Source organism: Gopherus evgoodei, unplaced genomic scaffold, assembly GCF_007399415.2.
Source record: "Gopherus evgoodei ecotype Sinaloan lineage unplaced genomic scaffold, rGopEvg1_v1.p scaffold_57_arrow_ctg1, whole genome shotgun sequence".
Taxonomy (NCBI): domain Eukaryota; kingdom Metazoa; phylum Chordata; order Testudines; family Testudinidae; genus Gopherus; species Gopherus evgoodei.
The window spans coordinates 943,458-963,446 of record NW_022060078.1 but is presented as its reverse complement, the minus strand read 5'-3'; the positions used below and the strand labels follow the sequence as shown (position 1 = coordinate 963,446).

General features: G+C 67.1%; 1 protein-coding gene across 1 annotated transcript in view; it reads left to right on the top strand.

The window, feature by feature from the left end:
- LOC115643313 (E3 ubiquitin-protein ligase HUWE1-like) overlaps nucleotides 1–19,989 on the top strand; it is a 40,436-nt gene extending 20,447 nt beyond the window's left edge. The window contains exons 8-38 of the mRNA XM_030547193.1: nucleotides 486–563; nucleotides 1,093–1,140; nucleotides 1,229–1,297; nucleotides 1,663–1,762; nucleotides 1,947–2,047; nucleotides 2,269–2,419; nucleotides 3,494–3,621; nucleotides 4,021–4,161; nucleotides 4,238–4,349; nucleotides 5,282–5,383; nucleotides 5,647–5,727; nucleotides 6,909–7,015; nucleotides 7,474–7,651; nucleotides 8,357–8,448; nucleotides 9,013–9,224; nucleotides 10,751–10,808; nucleotides 11,488–11,664; nucleotides 12,160–12,405; nucleotides 12,496–12,629; nucleotides 13,021–13,121; nucleotides 13,329–13,523; nucleotides 13,807–14,023; nucleotides 14,581–14,703; nucleotides 14,931–15,165; nucleotides 15,584–15,814; nucleotides 16,046–16,168; nucleotides 16,290–16,385; nucleotides 16,548–16,817; nucleotides 16,953–17,105; nucleotides 17,805–17,932; nucleotides 19,734–19,989. Of these exons, the coding sequence (XP_030403053.1) occupies nucleotides 486–563; nucleotides 1,093–1,140; nucleotides 1,229–1,297; nucleotides 1,663–1,762; nucleotides 1,947–2,047; nucleotides 2,269–2,419; nucleotides 3,494–3,621; nucleotides 4,021–4,161; nucleotides 4,238–4,349; nucleotides 5,282–5,383; nucleotides 5,647–5,727; nucleotides 6,909–7,015; nucleotides 7,474–7,651; nucleotides 8,357–8,448; nucleotides 9,013–9,224; nucleotides 10,751–10,808; nucleotides 11,488–11,664; nucleotides 12,160–12,405; nucleotides 12,496–12,629; nucleotides 13,021–13,121; nucleotides 13,329–13,523; nucleotides 13,807–14,023; nucleotides 14,581–14,703; nucleotides 14,931–15,165; nucleotides 15,584–15,814; nucleotides 16,046–16,168; nucleotides 16,290–16,385; nucleotides 16,548–16,817; nucleotides 16,953–17,105; nucleotides 17,805–17,932; nucleotides 19,734–19,989 (4,443 nt within the window). The remainder of the gene's footprint in view (nucleotides 1–485; nucleotides 564–1,092; nucleotides 1,141–1,228; nucleotides 1,298–1,662; nucleotides 1,763–1,946; nucleotides 2,048–2,268; nucleotides 2,420–3,493; nucleotides 3,622–4,020; nucleotides 4,162–4,237; nucleotides 4,350–5,281; nucleotides 5,384–5,646; nucleotides 5,728–6,908; nucleotides 7,016–7,473; nucleotides 7,652–8,356; nucleotides 8,449–9,012; nucleotides 9,225–10,750; nucleotides 10,809–11,487; nucleotides 11,665–12,159; nucleotides 12,406–12,495; nucleotides 12,630–13,020; nucleotides 13,122–13,328; nucleotides 13,524–13,806; nucleotides 14,024–14,580; nucleotides 14,704–14,930; nucleotides 15,166–15,583; nucleotides 15,815–16,045; nucleotides 16,169–16,289; nucleotides 16,386–16,547; nucleotides 16,818–16,952; nucleotides 17,106–17,804; nucleotides 17,933–19,733) is intronic.

The window sequence follows — 19,989 nt, the reverse complement described above, 5'->3', positions numbered from 1 at the left end:
CCCCACATCACTTGTTCTCTCATGGATGCCTGGGTTCTCTCCTGGCTCTGGAAGGGCGATGGGGTCTAGTGGGTTAGAGCAGGGGGCTGGGAGCCAGGACTCCTGGGTTCTATTCCTGGCACAGGGAGGGGAGGGGCGGTCTAGTGAGTTGGAAGGTGGGCTGGGGGCCTGGACTCCTAGGTTCTCTCCTGGCTCTGGGAGGGGGTTCCTTGTAATGGTAGCTACTCTGTCTCCCCTCCCTGAAACAGCAGCACATGGTGCCCTGCCAGGGCAGCTGGCACACGAGGCTGGCGCTCCGGACTCCTGGCTTCTAGTCCCAGCTTGGCCTGTGTGCCTCAGTTTCCCTCTTGAGGGGGAACTCTGAGAGGCAAGAAGAGCGGGGTAGCTGCTGGCGCTAGGTGGGGGGTGGGGCTCTCCCCGGTCTGGGAAGGGGCAGGCTGGCCCCTGCAGTCCTCTGACCCCCCCGTGCTGTGCTCTCTATGTAGAAATACCCACCCAGTGCCACCACGCTGCACTTTGAGTTCTATGCAGATCTGGGCACCGAGGTCAAAGTGGATAAAAGGGTGAGTGTCCGGCCGGGGAGGGCTGAGCCCCTAGGGGGGAGACCCCAGCGTGGGGCTCGGAGGGGGCAGGGGTGGAATCGTAGCTTGAAAGACCCTGGAATGAGGCCAGTTCCGGGGGGGGCTCTGGCTCACAAGCTCTGTCCTTAGCGCCCCTGAGCTGTCAGCACTCATCCGGGAAGGGCAGGTTTCCTTAGCCGTGCCCACAGCACCGGGGCGCCTTCCCCACTCAGCAGGTCATGGCCTGCCATGCCCCCCAGCGAGAGGTGGGACTGGGAGCCAGGACTCCTGGGTTCTCTCCCCAGCTCTGGGAGGGGAGTGGGGGCTAGTGGTTAGAGTAGGGGGCTGGGAGCCAGGACTCCTGGGCTCTATCCCTGGTGCCAGGAGGGGTGGGTGTGGGGAAGGTTGGAAGTCAGGACTTCTGGGTTCCATTTCCTAGCTTTTGTATGGGGAGACTGACCAAAGCTGTGGACAGCTCCCCTCCCAGTTCCCACCCGCCACCCCCTTAATGCCGCCCCCCCTTCCTTTGCAGACAACCAGCAACACGCTGCATTACATCCACATAGAACAGCTGGACAAGGTGAGGCTTTGGGCCTGGGGGTGGGAAGGGGGGTACATGGGTGTCTAGCTGCCCGGTGCCGAGCGCCTCCTCTGGTCTCCTCCTGCAGATTTCAGAAAGTCCCTCCGAGATCATGGAATCCCTCACCAAGATGTACAACATCCCCAAGGACAAGCAGGTCAGTGCCGGGGCATTGCTGGGGGGGCTGGGAGCCCGGGACTCCTCGCCCTGGTTCCATAACCCGGGGTCAGAGGAGGGGTCCTGGGGGGCAGGACTGCTGGTTCTATCCCCTGCTCTGGGAGGGGAGTGGGGTCTAATGGGTGGGGGCCGGGAGCCAGGACCCCTGGGTTCTATCCTCAGCTTGAATTGACTCTGGGAGAGAGCCTGTGCGCCTCTCTGCCTCAGCTTCCCCCTTGACCCTCATCTATTGATTACAAGCTACTTGGGGGTGGGGGGGAGCTGTGCAGTGCCAGGAAGGGTGGGGCACAGTTGTGGGCTGTACTGTAATCCCCCCAATACTCTCTGTCCCCTGCCCCACTCCAGATGCTGCTCTTCACACACATCCGCCTGGCGCATGGCTTCTCCAACCACAGAAAGCGGCTGCAGGCTGTCCAGGCCCGGCTGCATGCCATTTCCATACTAGGTAAGTGGGCCTCTGACCGCCCTGCAGGGCAGAGCCTGGCACCTCTAGCACCCGCTGGTGGCTGGTGCCTGCGTGGCCTGGTGCTGCCGCCCAGTGGCCCTGCTTGAGCTGAGGCAGCTGCCTCTGGCTTGGGCCCCCGGTGGCTGTGGCACCCGGCCTGACGCGCTGCCCTCTGTGCCCGCAGTGTACTCCAACGCCCTGCAGGAGTCAGCCAGCAGCATCCTGTACAACGGGCTGATAGAGGAGCTGGTGGACGTGCTGCAGATAACGGACAAACAGCTCATGGTGGGTGTCACGGGGGGGGCGAGATGGCTGGTAACCCCATGGAGTCGGGGTACCGGGGCTCTCGGGGTGCCTGTGCTTGTCGGCCACACTCGCATGGGAGGGGAACCCAGCCAACCGCTGATGTAGGGCAGCCTTAGCGGCTGTGCCTCAGTTTCCCCCCCGGGGTGCTGGGAAGCCAGGGCTGGGCTTGGCGTCTCACGCCCCTCGTCACCTCCATGCAGGACATCAAGGCAGCCTCCTTGAGAACCCTCACCTCCATTGTGCACTTGGAGCGGACCCCGAAACTCAGCAGCATCATTGACTGCACGGGAACTGCCTCCTACCATGGCTTCCTGCCGGTCCTGGTGCGCAACTGCATCCAGGCCATGATCGGTGAGCGGGGGCGGCTGGTGGGAGTGGGGCTGGGGCTGGGGCCGGGCGAAGCAGGGCCAGGCTGGGGAGCGGCTGGTGGGAGTGGGGCTGGGGCTGGGGCCGGGCGAAGCAGGGCCAGGCTGGGGGCGGGTGGGGCTGGGGCTGGTCGAAGCAGGGCCAGGCTGGGGCGGGGTGGGGAGCGGCTGGTGGGAGTGGGGCTGGGGCTGGGGCTGGGCGAAGCAGGGCCAGGCTGGGGGCGGGTGGGGAGCAGCTGGTGGGAGTGGGGCTGAGGCTGGGCCTGGGCGAAGCAGGGCCAGGCTGGGGAGCGGCTGGTGGGAGTGGGGCTGAGGCTGGGGCTGGGGCCGGGCGAAGCAGGGCCAGGCTGGGGGTGGGTGGGGAGCGGCTGGTGGGAGTGGGGCCGGGCGAAGCAGGGCCAGGCTTGGGGGGGGTGGGGAGCGGCTGGTGGGAGTGGGGCTGGGGCTGGTCGAAGCAGGGCCAGGCTGGGGGGGGTGGGGAGCGGCTGGTGGGAGTGGGGCTGGGGCTGGGGCCAGGCGAAGCAGGGCCAGGCTGGGGGGGGGGGCAGGAGCGGCTGGTGGGAGTGGGGCTGGGGCTGGGGCCGGGGGGAGCGGCTGGTGGGAGTGGGGCTGGGGCCGGGGCCGGGCGAAGCAGGGCCAGGCTGGGGGGTGTGGGGAGCTGCTGGTGGGAGTGGGGCTGGGGCTGGGGCCGGGCGAAGCAGGGCCAGGCTGGGGGGGAGCAGCTGGGGCCGGGGCTGGGAGAAGCAGGGCCAGGCTGGAGGGGGGAGCGGCTGGGGCCGGGCGAAGCAGGGCCAGGCTGGGGGGTGGGGTGGGGAGTGGCTGCTGGGAGTGGGGAGCGGCTGGTGCGAGTGGGGCTGGGGCTGGGGCCGGGCGAAGCAGGGCCAGGTTGAGGGGGAAGCGGCTGGGGCTGGGGCCAGGCGAAGCAGGGCCAGGCTGGGGGCGTGGGGAGCGGCTGGTGGGAGTGGGGCTGGGGCCAGGCAGGGCCAGGCTAGGGGTGGGGGAGCAGGGTCCGGGGCTGGGGGAGACCTGGGCGAAGGGCTGACCAGGATGTCCCTCGCAGACCCGACCATGGAGCCGTACCCTCACCAGTTTGCCACGGCCCTCTTCTCCTTCCTCTACCACCTGGCCAGCTACGACGCGGGCGGGGAAGCGCTGGTCTCCTGCGGCATGATGGAGGCCTTACTGAAGGTGACATGGGGAGAGGCCTTTGTCCTCTAGAGGGTGCCGGCTCTGATGGGGCTGGCTGGGGAGACAGGACATGGGACCTGTCCACTCCAGGAGGCCCCAGCTCCCATGTGGCCCAAGGGCAGAGAGCTGGCTGGCTCCCTTGGGGGGGCTGGGCTGCAAAGGGCTTCTGCCCTCCCTGGACCTTGTCCCGGAGCCGGAACTGAAGACCCCTGGACGGGTCCTGGGTTCCCAGGTCACAGATTGCAAGGCCGGCTGGGACCAGTGGTGGTCTCGGCTGTCCCCTCAGGCTGAGCAGGCCAAACTAGGGCGGGTTTCAAAGCCCTGCGGGGGTGGGGGGTATGTGTGGCCCCGCTCCTTGGCTTGCGCCGGAACCAGAGATCTCGCTGCTCCCCCTGCCAGGTGATCAAGTTCCTGGGGGATGAACAGGACCAGATCACCTTCGTGACCCGGGCGGTCCGCGTGGTGGATCTCATCACCAACCTGGACATGGCGGCCTTCCAGTCCCACAGCGGCCTCTCCATCTTCATCTACCGGCTAGAGGTAACCAGCCCCCCGCTGCCTGCACCCCCCCCCGATCCCGCTGCCCGGCCCCACTAATGCCGTGCTCTCTCCCCAGCACGAGGTAGACCTGTGCCGCCGGGAGTGCCCCTTCGTCATAAAGCCAAAGATCCAGAGGCCGCCCACCGCCCCCCTCCAGGAAGGGGAGGAGATGGAGACGGACATGGAAGGTAACTGGCAACGTGGCTGGGCTGTGCATTTCACCCCCATAACCCAGCAGTTCTGCCCTGTCTGCAGGCGGGGTCAGCACTGCGGCCGAAACCCCAGGGAGATGGGTGCTGGCCTGGGGTTGGCCAAGCTGCAGGTCTCCTTCATCTCCTGGCCAGGGGGTTGGGAGTGAAAGAGCTTCCCAGAGGTCTTCGCTTCCAGCCTACCTGCTCTATCCAATAGCTCCCAGCCCCGCCACCCCCACTCTAAGCCACCAGCCCCCACTGCCCTCCCAGAGCTGGGGAGAGAACCCAGGAGTCCTGGCTCCCAGCCCCGCCACCCCCGCCCTAAGCCACCAGCCCCCACTGCCCTCCCAGAGCTGGGGAGAGAACCCAGGAGTCCTGGCTCCCAGCCCCGCCACCCCTGCTCTAAGCCACCAGTCCCCACTGCCCTCCCAGAGCTGGGGAGAGAACCCAGGAGTCCTGGCTCCCAGCCCCGCCACCCCCGCTCTAAGCCACCAGTCCCCACTGCCCTCCCAGAGCTGGGGAGAGAACCCAGGAGTCTTGGCTCCCAGCCCCCCTGCTCTAACCCGTAGTCCCAGGGATCTCAGCCCCAGAGAGGTGGTAGCTCCATGGGGCTGGAAGGGATCGGGCACCGGCACGGTGCCGGGGAATTCCGGGGTGTGGTTCCCGGCGTGTAACGTTCCGTGTCCCCCTGCAGTATCGGACGTGGCCATGGAGAGCAGCCCGGGCCCCTCGACTTCAGCGGAGCCCCGGCCGGAAGCGGCAGCCGTGGTGGTGGCGGAAGCGAGGATGCCAAGCGCCGTTGCCCCCAGCTGCAGCACCGGTGGCACGACCAGTGCCATTGTCGCCCCCCCGGAGCGGTGGGTTGGGCTGGCGCGGGCGGGGGGCAGTGAGCAGTGGCCCAGGTGCTGACCTTTTCCCCCTGTCCGCAGGCGTGCAGTGTATCCCGCAGCGAGCCGCCCTGCTCAAATCCATGCTCAACTTCCTAAAGAAAGCCATCCAGGACCCCGCCTTCTCGGATGGCATTCGCCACGGTGAGGGGGCGCCTGTGGCGGGCGAGGGGTGGGTGGGAGCAGGATCTGACCTGCCTATCTCTTCCTCTGCTCCCTCCCCCGCCAAGAGAACCCAGGAGTCCTGGCACCCAGCCCCCTGCTCTAACCACTAGCCCCCACACCCCTCCCAGAGCCAGGGAGAGAACCCAGGAGTCCTGGCCGCCAGGCCCCCCCTTCTTTCTCTCCGTTATGAAGGGGAGCCCCCCTTCCCATTGCTGTCTCTCACGGCCCCTCTCCTCTTGCAGTGATGGATGGCTCCTTGCCTACCTCTCTGAAGCACGTCATCAGCAACGCGGAGTACTACGGCCCGTCTCTCTTCCTGCTCGGTAAGTGACAGGACAGGGCCGGGGGCCCTGCTCCAGGGCGATGCCTTCCCGAGTCCCCCCTCCAGCTGCTCTTCAGGGGGAGGGCGAAGCCACCCTGCATCCACGAATCTGCTGCAGGGCCGGAGCTAGCGGGCTGGCGTGATCCGGGGGTGGGGCGCGCTCAGGGGAGCCCAGAGATTATCTGAATTCCTGCTGCAGCTGGTTCTGGTGCCCACAGTTCAAGGTAGACGAGGATAAGGGGGGAGGGGTTCAGAGACAAGCCGTGAGAAGGATTCACGTGTTGGAAAACCTGCCTGAGCGCGAGCGACACCGGGAGCTACCGAAGCAGCTGCAGGGTGACCTGATCCCCATCCCTGCCTGGGTGTAGTTATGGGCCGGCTCTGCAGTCCGGGTGGGGAGGGTCGATTCTGACCCCGGTCAAGTGGCGCCAGATTCTCGTTCGTGTCCAACTTCCCCTTCCAGCCAGCGGCTCTGGTTCAAGGAAACCAGCGCGACTCTAGGGGAGGCTTCCCAGACCTGGGGTCATTCTCGGTGCTCCCTTTGGGTGCTGGCACCGGGCAGCGACGGCTAGCTGGCCCGCTGGTGCCTTGGGCTCAGGTTCCCCAGCTGTTGAAACGAGGGAACGACCCCACTGAAGTGAGCTCTGTTAGCCGGTATCCCCAGCGCAGCATCGCCATACCGTCTCCAGAATGGCTGCCCTTATGTGGGGCGAGCCCTTGACCGGATGTAGTGGGACTGAGCGGGCGGCCAGCTGCTTGCACGAGTTAGGGTAGCGTGTGGAGTCAAACGGAAACTGGGGTGCCCTGACGTACAGCGCCTGGCGCAGGGCGAGAGCTGGGTCCAGCTCACTAGTGTGTCCAACTCCCTGACCGCCAGATCCCTAAAAGAGGATTCTGGAGCAGCCCAGGCTGTCTGATGGTCTGTCTCCACCCTCCCTGATGCTTCAGAGGAAAGGAATAAATAGCCCCATTGGCCATGAGGAGAGGGGAGGGAAATTCCTTCCTGACCCCCGAAGGACCCTGGCTGAGCCCTGAAGCATGAGAGTGGGTGTTAGTCCTTTCAGTGGGCGCTCTCCTGGGCGCGGTAGCTGATCTCTGACGGAGGGTCCCAGCCAGGGGGCGTCTCCGAGAAGAGTGGGACAGCCGTCCCTCATCCCCCGTGCTCTCTCCTCTGTCTTGCAGCCACCGAAGTGGTGACAGTCTTCGTGTTCCAGGAGCCCTCCCTGCTCTCCTCGCTGCAGGACAACGGGCTGACAGACGTCATGCTACACGCCCTCCTCATCAAAGACGTGAGCCCGGCTGCCCCGCCGTCCCCATGCCCGCGCCTGGCTGGCTGGATCCGCTGGCGCGCGTCCCCTCTCCCAGCAGGCTGTGGGTCCCTGCTGGGATCGAAGCTCCTTCATTTGGGGCTGGGTTCCCGGCTGAGCAGGCCTCAGGTGCCCCCCGTGACCGGGGACTGAACCACCCGCCTGGCGTGTGCTGAACAAGTCCCTGCTGTGGGGTCACTCTCTGGTCCCCCCTCACTGGCCCTCTGTTCTGGCTCCTGGTGGTTCTTGGGGGGGGGGGGGGCGTGGAAGGGGGCAGCTGACTTCCTGCCCCCGTGGCTGATTCGGCTCTTGGGAGGGCGTGGGGTGGGGGGAGCTGACCCCCCTGTCCCCGTGGCTGATTCGGCTCTTGGGAGGGCGTGGGGAGGGGGGAGCTGACCCCCCGCCCCCGTGGCTGACTCGGCTCTCCCCCCCTCGGGCAGGTCCCAGCCACGCGGGAAGTCCTGGGCTCTCTCCCCAACGTGTTTAGCGCCCTGTGTCTGAATGCCCGCGGCCTCCAGTCCTTCGTGCAGTGCCAGCCCTTCGAGCGGCTGTTCAAGGTGCTGCTGTCGCCGGATTACCTGCCCGCCATGCGGCGCCGGCGCAGCTCCGACCCGCTGGGTGAGTGCCAGGGGGCAGATTGGCCACAGGGGGGCGCTCACCAGCCATCCCTAGGCTCCTGCGCCTGGCAGCCTCCTGACAATGGGCGTCAGATGCTTTTCTGGGGGAAGGGACTTGCCCAAGATCTCACAGCTAGAGAACCCAGGAGTCCTGGCTCCCAGCCCCCATAACTACTAAGCCCCACTCCCCTCCCAGAGCCAGGGAGAGAACCCAGGAGTCCTGGCTCCCAGCTCCCCTGCACTAACCACCAGGCCCCACTCCCCTCCCAGAGCCAGGGAGAGAACCAAGGAGTCCTGGCTCCCAGCTCCCCTGCACTAACCACCAGCCCCCACTCCCCTCCCAGAGCCAGGGAGAGAACCCAGGAGTCCTGGCTCCCAGCCCCCCCTGCACTAACCACCAGACCCCACTCCCCTCCCAGAGCCAGGCAGAGAACCCAGGAGTCCTGGCTCCCAGCCCCCATAACTACTAAGCCCCACTCCCCTCCCAGAGCCAGGGAGAGAACCCAGGAGTCCTGGCTCCCAGCTCCCCTGCACTAACCACCAGACCCCACTCCCCTCCCAGAAGCCAGGGAGAGAACCCAGGAGTCCTGGCTCCCCCCCCGAGCTGGGGCCAGACCTGACAGGCTGCACTGCCCCAAGGGGGCGCCCCAGCCCATGTGGGAGGCTGGCAGCTCTAGTCGCGCGCTGAGCCTGCTCTGCCCTACAGGGGACACGGCCTCTAACCTGGGCAGCGCCGTGGACGAGCTGATGAGGCACCAGCCCACACTCAAGACGGACGCCACCACCGCCATCATCAAGGTAGGGGTGAGAGGGCCGGCGGCCGGATCTGCCCCCACCTGGGTCCCCCAGGCCCTGGACTCGCCCGGCCTGCGGGGTGAGGGGTGTGGCACTACCATCCTGCAGCGCTGGTTGTCATGGGTCCTTAGCACACGGCTCTGACCCCACCAGCCCCCTCCGGCCCCACCCCGGGCTCTGGCCACCATGAGGAGCCATTTGGCTAGTGTCACCTGGCTTGAAATCCTCATAAGCCCCTTTGCTCCTCCCCCCTCCTGGCCTTTCTCCCCCCCCCCCCCCCGCTATCCTCCCCCAAGCGCTTCCGTACGTGCCGCCCAGGTCAGTCAGTCCCTTGGGATTCCATCTGTCTCTGGGTCTCCCCCACCTCCTTGTCTGTCTGTCTCTCTGTCTGTCCGACTTCACCCTGGGGTCGTCAGCCCATGGGAACGGGGCCTCTCATGGCGTCTGTCCCTCCCCACTGCCCGAATCCCCCCAGCATCGGGCACTGAGCAGCTGGGCTCCTCCCCGGCGGTCCCGGGACTCGGCCTGGCCGTCCCGGCTCACTGCACCGTCTCCTGCCCACCGCAGCTGCTGGAGGAGATCTGCAACCTGGGCCGGGACCCCAAGTACATCTGCCAGAAGCCCTCCATCCAGAAAGCCGACGGCACAGCCACGGCCCCGCCACCACGCTCCAGCCACGCGGCCGAGGAGGCCTCCAGCGAAGACGAGGAGGAGGAGGAGGTGCAGGCCATGCAGAGCTTCAGTGCCACCCAGCAGAGCGAGGCGGAGCCCAGCCAGCAGTGAGTGCTGCCCCCCATGGCTAGGGGGCGCCAGGCTTCGCCCTTAGACACAAGGGAGCGGTCCCGCGTCTTTCCCGAGCACCTGTTGGGAAGGGGTTAACTGGTCTTCGCAGCTCGACTTGCGGTGAACCCAGGAGTCCTGGCTCCTAGCCCCACCCATGGTCTGATTCCCTAGACTCCACCCCCCTCCCAGAGCCGGGGGTAGAACCCAGGAGTCCTGGTGCCCAGCTCCCCCCCCGAGCTGGGGGTAGAACCCAGGAGTCCTGGCTCCTAGCCCCACCCATGGTCTGATTCCCTAGACTCCACCCCCCTCCCAGAGCCGGGGGTAGAACCCAGGAGTCCTGGCTCCTAGCCCCACCCATTGTCGGATTCCCTAGACCCCACTCCCCTCCCAGAGCCGGGGGTAGAACCCAGGAGTCCTGGCTCCTAGCCCCACCCATGGTCTGATTCCCTAGACCCGACTCCCCTCCCAGAGCCGGGGGTAGAACCCAGGAGTCCTGGTGCCCAGCTCCCCCCCCCTTGGTCCGATTTCCCTAGACCCCACTCCCCTCCCAGAGCCGGGGGTAGAACCCAGGAGTCCTGGCTCCTAGCCCCACCCATGGTCTGATTCCCTAGACCCCACTCCCCTCCCAGAGCCGGGGGTAGAACCCAGGAGTCCTGGTGCCCAGCTCCCCCCCCCTTGGTCCGATTTCCCTAGACCCCACTCCCCTCCCAGAGCCGGGGGTAGAACCCAGGAGTCCTGGCTCCTAGCCCCACCCATGGTCTGATTCCCTAGACCCCACTCCCCTTCCAGAGCCGGGGGTAGAACCCAGGAGTCCTGGTGCCCAGCTCCCCCCCCCCTTGGTCCGATTTCCCTAGACCCCACTCCCCTCCCAGAGCTGGGGGTAGAACCCAGGAGTCCTGGTGCCCAGCTCCCCCCCCCTTGGTCCGATTCCCTAGACCCCACTCCCCTCCCAGAGCCGGGGGTAGAACCCAGGAGTCCTGGTGCCCAGCTCCCCCCCCCCCGAGCTGGGGGTGGAACCCAGGAGTCCTGGCTCCTAGCCCCACCCATGGTCTGATTCCCTAGACCCCACTCCCCTCCCAGAGCCGGGGGTAGAACCCAGGAGTCCTGGTGCCCAGCTTCCCCCCCCCCCCCCCCCCCGCTGTAACCTAACGTGGTGAATTAGGCCCCAATGGCTCTGCTCCCAGAGCACAGCCAAGCTAGTCCCACCTTGATGATGATGATGGGTTGGGGGAGGGTGTAGAGGGGAAAACTGAGGCACGGTGGGGGAAGATGGCTTCCCCTGGGAGGAGGCTATGACCATCCCAGCCCCTTAGAGTAGCTAGGAAGCTGCTGTCCTGCCCAGGGAGAGGTGGGGGCAGAGCTGGTCCTGCCACATTTCAGGCATGGCAATGCCCCAGCCGCTCATGGTGGGGCGTGTTGGAGCCAGACACCGCGTGGGTGCTGGGGACTCTGGATCCCACCGCTGCCCCTCAGCGCCAGGCTGGGCGAGGCGCTAACTGGGGCACTTTCCTTCCTCTTCCAGGGTGGTTGGAACGGAGGAGCGAATCCCCATCCCCCTCATGGACTATATCCTCAACGTGGTGAGTTGGGTTGGGGGGACGTGGGGCCCCTCGCCGGCTGGCCCCCTGGGCATCGCTTTGCCCGCTGGGCGAGATCTCCCCCTCCCCACTGGCCTGTTACAGTACCCGGGGCAGGCTCCCAAACCTGTAGGGCCTCCCACCCGCATGGCAAGTCTCGTGATGGGGCCAGCATGTACGCCACGCTCCAGGGAGCAGCTGAAGCGGCTGGGACGGGGGTGCGAAATCACGTTTCCTGTGCACGAGGCTAATCCTCCCCCCCCACCCCCTGTCCATCTGTGCAAGGGACCTTTCCCCACCTTGGGGGCCCTCAAACCTCCAGTGCCCTTCGGTCCCCTCCTCTTCCTATTCACCTCTCGGCTGAGCCTGACGGAGTGGGGGGGGCGGGGACTGCACCCCAGGCTGACAGGGTGGGGAGATTGGGGAGGGGGGGGCGGGGACTGCACCCCAGGCTGATGGGGCGGGGAGATTGGGAGGGGGGGGATGGTGACCATGCCCCAGGCTGACGGGGCGGGGAGATCGGGGGGGCGGGACGGTGACCATGCCCCAGGCTGACGGGGCGGGGAGATCGGGGGGGGGGGACGGTGACCATGCCCCAGGCTGACGGGGCGGGGAGATCGGGAGGGGGGGGAGGGGACGGTGACCATGCCCCAGGCTGACCGCCTCTTCCCCTCCATCCCAGATGAAATTTGTGGAGTCCATCCTCAGCAATAACACCACGGACGACCACTGTCAGGAGTTCGTCAGCCAGAAGGGGCTGCTGCCCCTGGTCACCATCCTGGGCCTGCCCAACCTGCCCATTGACTTCCCCACTTCGGCCGCCTGCCAGGCTGTGGCGGGCGTCTGCAAATCCATCTTGGTAAGCGGGGGCTGCCCTGGCTGTTGCCTCTGGGACGGGGGAGACGCAGCAGGTGGGAATCGGTCTGGCCCCCATTTCGGAAATTGCTCTCCCGGGGCTCTGAGTACTTGGTACCCCAGATCCTTTCCAGCAGGGACGGGGTCCTGTGGAACTCCATGCCACCGGAAACGAGGCTGAGCCCTTGAGGGGAATTCCACGTGGAGGCCAGCACCCTGCGGGGGTTGGACAGGAATGGACGTGGGACCACAGCCCTCCACGCTTCAAGGGTGCCGTGGGCACCCCGGCTCCCATGGTGCATCTGGTTCAGCAGAATCAGAGTTTGCCCTCGGGGGGGCAGAGGGCAGCTGGCAGCGACTCGTGGCACCTTGCTTCTCCCACCCCAGCTAGCTGGAGTCGGCCACATCCTCGGGCAGGAACGAGCCCAGCTCCCGACACGGGGGGGACCCTGGGGGGACTGTGTGTCAGGCTGGACTCACCCCTCTCCCTCTGTTCCAGACGCTCTCCCACGAGCCCAAGGTGCTGCAGGAGGGGCTGCTGCAGCTCGACTCGATCCTCTCTTCCCTAGAGCCCCTGCACCGGCCCATTGAGGCGCCGGGCGGCTCCGTGCTGCTGCGGGAGCTGGCCTGCGCAGGCAACGTAGCCGACGCCACCCTTTCGGCCCAGGCCACGCCGCTGCTCCACGCGCTGACAGCCGCCCACGCCTACATCATGATGTTCGTCCACACCTGCCGGGTGGGCCAGGTGAGCCAGCGGGTGGGTGGCTGGGGGTGGTGGGGCCCACCTGGGCCGGGCGGTGGGCTGAGTCTGCAACCAGAGCTCTGTCTCTTCCAGAGCGAGATCCGGGCCATCTCGGTGAACCAGTGGGGCTCCCACCTGGGCCTGAGCGTTCTCAGCAAGCTGAGTCAGCTGTACTGCTCCCTGGTGTGGGAGAGCACTGTCCTGCTGTCCCTCTGCACTCCCAACAGGTACGGGGGAGGGGGTGCGCCGCCCCCACACTGCTCCACCCTGGCCGTAGGGCCTGGGGGGATGAGATGCCAACACACTGAGATGCTGCTTCTGGCCCATGGCCGCCCCAAAGCGTTCGGAGCAAAGGGGCAACTGCAGCTGTCGGGCTAGACACTAAGGGGTGGGGGCTAACGGGGTCCCAGCTGGGGCTGGAGGTCTAATCCAGCTGTTGGGGGAGGTGCTGGGCTGGGTGGGCCCCTGGGTCGGATCGGGGGGTGGGCAGGTGCCGGGTTGGGCGGCTCCCAGGTAAGATTGCGGGGTGGGCGGGTACTGGACCAGTTTGGGGAACAGGGAGGGGGCAGCAGGCCTGGTGGGCCTACAGGCCTGACGCCCCCTTGTCCCTATTCCCAGCTTGCCGACAGGCTGTGAGTTCGGCCAGGCCGACATGCAGAAGCTGGTGCCTAAGGAGGAGAAGGCGGCACCCAACGCCCCCCAGGGAGCCAAGAAAGCAGGTACGGACTCGGGGACAGAGTGCCGGCAGGGGGCTCGCCTCAGCCTCTCCACATGCAGGTTCCTGGGCAGTGGGGTCTAGTGGTTAGAGTGGGGGCATGGGGAGAGCAGGGATCCTGGCATGAACTGCTGGGGCAAGGTTTAGGGGGCTGCTGGTTAGTCTAGAGCTCAAGCCCCACCCGGCACTAATTCTTTCCCTCCCTCGCCAGAAGGTGAAGCGGAGGCAGTCTCAGGGGGGAGTGTGGAGCCTCCGGCCCAGGGTCTACTGGAGGGGATCGGCCTGGACGGAGACACGCTGGCCCCCATGGAGACGGACGAGCCCAGCACTGCCGACGCCAAGGGCAAGGCCAAGATCACGCCAGCCATGGCGGCCAGGATCAAGCAGATCAAACCCCTCCTGTCGGGTGAGTGATACAGATGGCACTGGGATGCCTGGGTTCTCTCTCCAGCTTGGACAGGGGAGTGGGGTTTAGGAGTTAGAGCAGCAGGGCTGGAAGCCAGGACTCCTGGGTTCTCTCTCTGGCTCTGGGAGGGGAGTAGGGAAGGGAGGTTGGGAGCCAGACTCCTGGGTTCTCTCCTCAGCACTGGCGGGGAGGGATAGCAAATCCTCCATGCCAGGGGATTGCAGGGCCTTGGGTAATGCCCAGTGTTGGCTGCCCGCTCACTTCTGCCCCATGCCCCCCACAGCCTCGTCCCGGCTGGGCCGTGCTCTGGCCGAGCTGTTTGGGCTGCTGGTGAAGCTGTGCGTGGGCTCCCCCGTGCGCCAGAGACGGAGCCACCACGCTGCCAGCACCACCACCGCCCCCACGCCGGCCGCCCGGTCCACTGCCTCGGCCCTCACCAAGCTGCTGACCAAGGGGCTCTCCTGGCAGCCCCCGCCCTACACCCCCACGCCGCGCTTCCGGTGAGTGTGAAAAGCAGGTGGTTTTGTCTCCCCGCCCGCTGGGGGCAGGTCACAGGTTGGGGCTCCATCCAGCCTGGAGCCCCTCCCTCTTAGTTCAGTGTCCTTCAGGTATTCACTGGTGTCACCAGCAGGGGGAGGGGAAGTAGAGGCCTCTCTGGGGTGCAGGCGACAAGCCGGCTCTTGTGGACGTGAGGGGTGAGGCTGTGTCTGATGGCTGGGCATTACGCAAAATTACAGCCTGTTTCAGGAAGCATCTTACAACGTGTAGCATTACTGCACTCGTCTCGCTGGGACAGTGATGTTCAGCGGATTATGACTTTTCAAATAGCCCCTCACAAACGTATCAAGTGGTGAAGATAATGGTGTAGACTGTCACGGGGTGTGTGTTGGGGCTGGGCTCTGATCCCTTGGGGAGGGCATGGCTGTGGGGGCTGGATGGGAGACGGTTCTGGTCTGCCAGGTGGGAGGGGGGCTTGGGGGTTGGCCTAGGCCTTTCTGGACCCTGGGGGTGTCATAGGCTCCCCAGCGTGGGGCTGACCTCTTTCCCCACCCCCCAGGCTGACGTTCTTCATCTGCTCCGTGGGGTTCACGTCGCCCATGCTGTTCGACGAGCGCAAGTACCCCTACCACCTCATGCTGCAGAAATTCCTCTGCTCCGGTGGCCACAACGCCCTCTTCGAGTGAGTGCCCCGGGCAGCCCACCCGCCTGGCCCTGATGCCGGGGGCAGTGGGGCTAGTGGTTGGAGCAGAGGGCCTGAGTTCCCTCCTCTGGGGGAGTGGGGATGAGTGGTTAGAGCAGGGGGGCTGGGAGCCAGGACTCTCGGGTTTCGCTCTCCTGAGTGTGGGGGGATCCCAGCCTGGGACAGGAGCAGAGGCCAGCAGATGGTTAACCTGCCCTTACCCACAGGACCTTCAACTGGGCCCTCTCCATGGGGGGCAAGGTCCCCGTGGCCGAGGGGCTGGAGCACCCGGACCTGCCGGATGGGACGGGGGAGTTCCTGGACGCCTGGCTCATGCTGGTGGAGAAGATGGTGAACCCCAGCACGGTGCTGGAGTCGCCCCACGCTCTGCCCGCCAAGCTGCCGGGTGGGCAGAACTACCCGCAGTTCAGCGCCCTGCGCTTCCTGGTGGTCACCCAGAAGGTGGGTGCTGAGGCCGGTTGGTACCGTCCGGTGCGACTGCCACAGCCAGGGCCAATGGCTCGCAGAGCGCGGAGACAGTGGGGTGTTCCGGCCCCGTCTCCCCCCCGGCCTATTGCTCAATCTGCAGCATGAGATGGTGCCAGGCTGTATGCCCCAGCTACTGGGGGTGGGCATAGGGGATCCTTGCTGCTGCTGATGGGGTGGGGCCTCCTGCCCCCCGCCCCCACTGCCGTGGGGCCCTATCAGCCCAACCCAAGGAACTGGGAAGAGAGAGCATGTCAGGTCAGATGCTCTGCCTCTTCAGTGAGGGGATATGGGGGAATCCCACTTCTCCCACCAACAGTACTGGCTTGTGGGTGGGGGGGATCATTCCAGTGCTCCTACCAGCAGAGCTGCCACTAACTCCTCTGCCTCCCAGGCGGCCTTCACCTGCATCAAGAACCTGTGGAACCGCAAGCCCCTGAAGGTGTACGGGGGGCGCATGGCAGAGTCCATGCTGGCCATCCTGTGCCACATCCTGCGGGGCGAGCCCCTGATCCGCGAGCGCCTGGGCAAGGAGAAGGAGGGGGCGCGTGGGGAGGAGGAGGCAGGGCAGGAGGAGGGCGGAGCCCGGCGGGAGCCCCAGGTCAACCAGCAGCAGCTGCAGCAGGTAGGGGGTGATGCCGGGGCTGGAAGCCTGAGTTCTCTCTTGGCTCGGGGTGGGGAGTGGTGGGTTGGGAGCCAGGACGCCTGGGTTCTCTCCTGGCTCGAGGAGGGGGAGTGGTGGGTTGGGAGCCAGGACGCCTGGGTTCTCTCCTGGCTCGAGGAGGGGGAGTGGTGGGTTGGGAGCCAGGACGCCTGGGTTCTCTCCCTCTCGCTGAGGTTCGCCTCCCTCTCCCAGCTGATGGACATGGGTTTCACGCGGGAACACGCCATGGAGGCCCTGCTGAACACCAGCACCATGGAGCAGGCCACCGAATACCTCCTGACCCACCCGCCGCCGCTCATGGGTGGGGTCGTACGGGTAAGCACCCCATGGCCCGGCCCCGGGTCCCCCCTGCCCGGCCCCTCTACCCCGCCCCCCCTCACTCCCTCTATGGCCGCCCGGTGCCCACCCCTCAACTGCCCCATGGCTTGTGCTGCAGGACCTGAGCATGTCGGAGGAGGACCAGATGATGCGAGCCATCGCCATGTCACTGGGCCAGGATATCCCCATGGAGCAGCGGGCCGAGTCCCCGGAGGTAAGGGCTGGGATAGCACAGTGTAGGGGGCCTGGCAGTGCTGTGGGCGGGGGTAGATCCGGTGGGGGGGATCTGGCTGCGGCAGGTGGGGGATCCAGTGGCGGGTGGGGGGGATCGGCCGGCCGGGCAGATCTCACCCCGTGCCCCCCACGCCTGGTGCAGGAGGCAGCCTGCCGGAAGGAGGAAGAGGACCGCAAGGCGCGGGAGAAGCAGGAGGAGGAGGAGGCCAAGTGCCTGGAGAAGTTCGAGGACGCGCAGCCGCTGGACCCGGCCGAGCTGCACGGCTTCACGGACGCCATGTTGCCCGGCTGCTCCCAGCTGCTGGACGAGCTGCCGGACACCGTGTACCGCATCTGCGACCTCATCATGACGGCCATCAAGCGCAACGGCGCCCCCTACCGCGACACCATCCTCAAGCAAGTGGTCAAGCAGGTGAGCACCCCGGGCAGACTGCAGGCAGCTGTCCCAGGCCTGGCACCCATGGGTGGGGTGGGGCTGGGTGACTCAGGGGACCATGGGGCCTGGGCCCCAGCGACTGACGCTTGCCTGTCTCCCCTCCCTGCCCAGGTGTGGGAAGCGGCCGACGTGCTCATCAAGGCAGCCCTGCCCCTCACCACCAGCGACACCAAGACGGTCTCGGAGTGGATCAGCCAGATGGCCACACTGCCCCAGGCTGCCAACCTGGCCACCCGCATCCTGCTGCTCACCCTGCTCTTCGAGGTGAGGCGACCGGGCCGGGGGAGAACCCAAGAGTCCTGGCTCCCAGCCTCTCCCTGCTCTAACCACTAGACCCCACTGCCCTCCCAGAGCCGGGGAGAGAACCCAGGAGTCCTGGCTCCCAGCCTCTCCCTGCTCTAACCACTAGACACCACTGCCCTCCCAGAGCCGGGGAGAGAACCCAGGAGTCCTGGCTCCCAGCCCCCCCTTTCCTACATGCCTGACTCCCGAGTAGGGGAGGTGTCTCCACTCATCCAGGGCTGACCCCGTGGCCTCCAGCCACCTCAGAATGAGCCCCTGGGCTCTGGTCCTCCGGCTCTTCCCCCCCCCCCCATGCTCTGCCCAGCAGACCCCACTGACCCCGGCTCCCTCTGCGCGGCCAGCCTGGCTGGTGAATTACCCTCTGCGCAGGAAGCCTGTGGGGTAGCACAGCCCAGCGCCAACTGCCCTCTTTCTGGGGCCTGGTGTCCGGGGGCTGGTTTGTCGTCGCTTCGGGGGCAGCTCGGCCCGTCCTGTGCAGCTGGGGAACACTCCTCAGTGCCTGCGGTGCAAAATAGCGGGGAAACTGAGGCACACTTGGGCTTCCTAAATTGAGCACAGACCATTCAAAGTGGGGCTTGTCCCCTCCAGCAGGGGGTGATGCTGTCCTGGGGGGGCGGGGCTTCTCTGGTGGCTCCGCCCCACATCTCGTTCCCCCTGCAGGAGCTGAAGCTGCCGTGTGCCCGTGTGGTGGAGTCGAGCGGTGTCCTTGACGTGCTGATCAAACTGCTGGAGGTGGTGCAGCCCTGCCTGCAGGCCGCCAAGGAGCAGAAGGAGGTGCAGACCCCCAAGTAAGGGCCCAGGGGATGCCCTCAGCCGCCCCACATCTGGGGTGAACAGGGGATGGGGTCCCTGGGGGACTGACCTGGGCTGCTGCTTAGACCCTGTGAAAGCACACCCCATAGGCGACAGGCCCCATTCCCCACCCCCCGAGCCAGCCAGTCCCTGCCCTGGGGCCGGATGGGAGCCGGCGCCTCCTAGAGGGGACAGGCCCTGTGCCCCATTCCCCACCCCCTGAGCCAGCCAGTCCCTGCCCTGGGGCCGGATGGGAGCTGGCGCCCCCTAGAGGGAACAGGCCCTGTGCCCCATTCCCCACCCCCCGAGCCAGCCAGTCCCTGCCCTGGGGCCGGATGGGAGCCGGTGCCCCCTAGACGGGACAGGCCCCGTGCCCCATTCCCCACCCCCTGAGCCAGCCAGTCCCTGCCCTGGGGCCGGATGGGAGTCAGCACCCCCTAGAGGGGACAGGCCCCTGCCTCATTCCCTGCTCCCCCTCCCCCGGCCCCGAGCCAGCCAGTCGCCACCTTGGGGGAGCCGGTGCCCCCTAGACGGGACAGGCCCCGTGCCCCATTCCCCACCCCCTGAGCCAGCCAGTCGCTGCCCTGGGGCCGGATGGGAGTCAGCACCCCCTAGAGGGGACAGGCCCCTGCCTCATTCCCTGCTCCCCCTCCCCCGGCCCCGAGCCAGCCAGTCGCCACCTTGGGGGAGCCGGTGCCCCCTAGACGGGACAGGCCCCGTGCCCCATTCCCCACCCCCTGAGCCAGCCAGTCCCTGCCCTGGGGCCGGATGGGAGTCAGCACCCCCTAGAGGGGACAGGCCCTGTGCCCCATTCCCCACCCCCTGAGCCAGCCAGTCCCTGCCCTGGGGCCGGATGGGAGCCGGCGCCTCCTAGAGGGGACAGGCCCTGTGCCCCATTCCCCACCCCCTGAGCCAGCCAGTCCCTGCCCTGGGGCCGGATGGGAGCCGGTGCCCCCTAGACGGGACAGGCCCCGTGCCCCATTCCCCACCCCCTGAGCCAGCCAGTCCCTGCCCTGGGGCCGGATGGGAGTCAGCACCCCCTAGAGGGGACAGGCCCCTGCCTCATTCCCTGCTCCCCCTCCCCCGGCCCCGAGCCAGCCAGTCGCCACCTTGGGGGAGCCGGTGCCCCCTAGAGGGGACAGGCCCCGTGCCCCATTCCCCACCCCCTGAGCCAGCCAGTCCCTGCCCTGGGGCCGGATGGGAGCCGGCGCCTCCTAGAGGGGACAGGCCCTGTGCCCCATTCCCCACCCCCTGAGCCAGCCAGTCCCTGCCTTGGGGCCGGATGGGAGCCGGCGCCTCCTAGAGGGGACAGGCCCTGTGCCCCATTCCCCACCCCCTGAGCCAGCCAGTCCCTGCCCTGGGGCCGGATGGGAGCCGGCGCCTCCTAGAGGGGACAGGCCCTGTGCCCCATTCCCCACCCCCTGAGCCAGCCAGTCCCTGCCCTGGGGCCGGATGGGAGCTGGTGCCCCCTAGACGGGACAGGCCCCGTGCCCCATTCCCCACCCCCTGAGCCAGCCAGTCCCTGCCCTGGGGCCGGATGGGAGTCAGCACCCCCTAGAGGGGACAGGCCCCTGCCTCATTCCCTGCTCCCCCTCCCCCGGCCCCGAGCCAGCCAGTCGCCACCTTGGGGGAGCCGGTGCCCCCTAGACGGGACAGGCCCCGTGCCCCATTCCCCACCCCCTGAGCCAGCCAGTCCCTGCCCTGGGGCCGGATGGGAGCTGGCACCCCCCCAGAGGGGAAGAGCCCCGACCCCGTCATTGTTCTGTGGGACTGACTGCCCTTCCCTCCCTGCCCCAGGTGGATCACGCCAGTGCTGCTGCTCATTGACTTCTACGAGAAGACGGCCATCTCGTCCAAGAGACGAGCCCAGATGAACAAGGTACCGGCCTTGCGAGGCCTCGTCAGCCTGTCCAGGGGGATCTGTGCCCCCGTCACCTCCCGCTCCGCTCGGCCGCCGGGCAAGGAGAGTCCCCAGTTGGAAAGGCCGAGGGATCGAGGGGGATCCGGGTGGCAAGGGGAGAGCAGGTCAGGGGAGCTGGGGATCCGGAGGTAG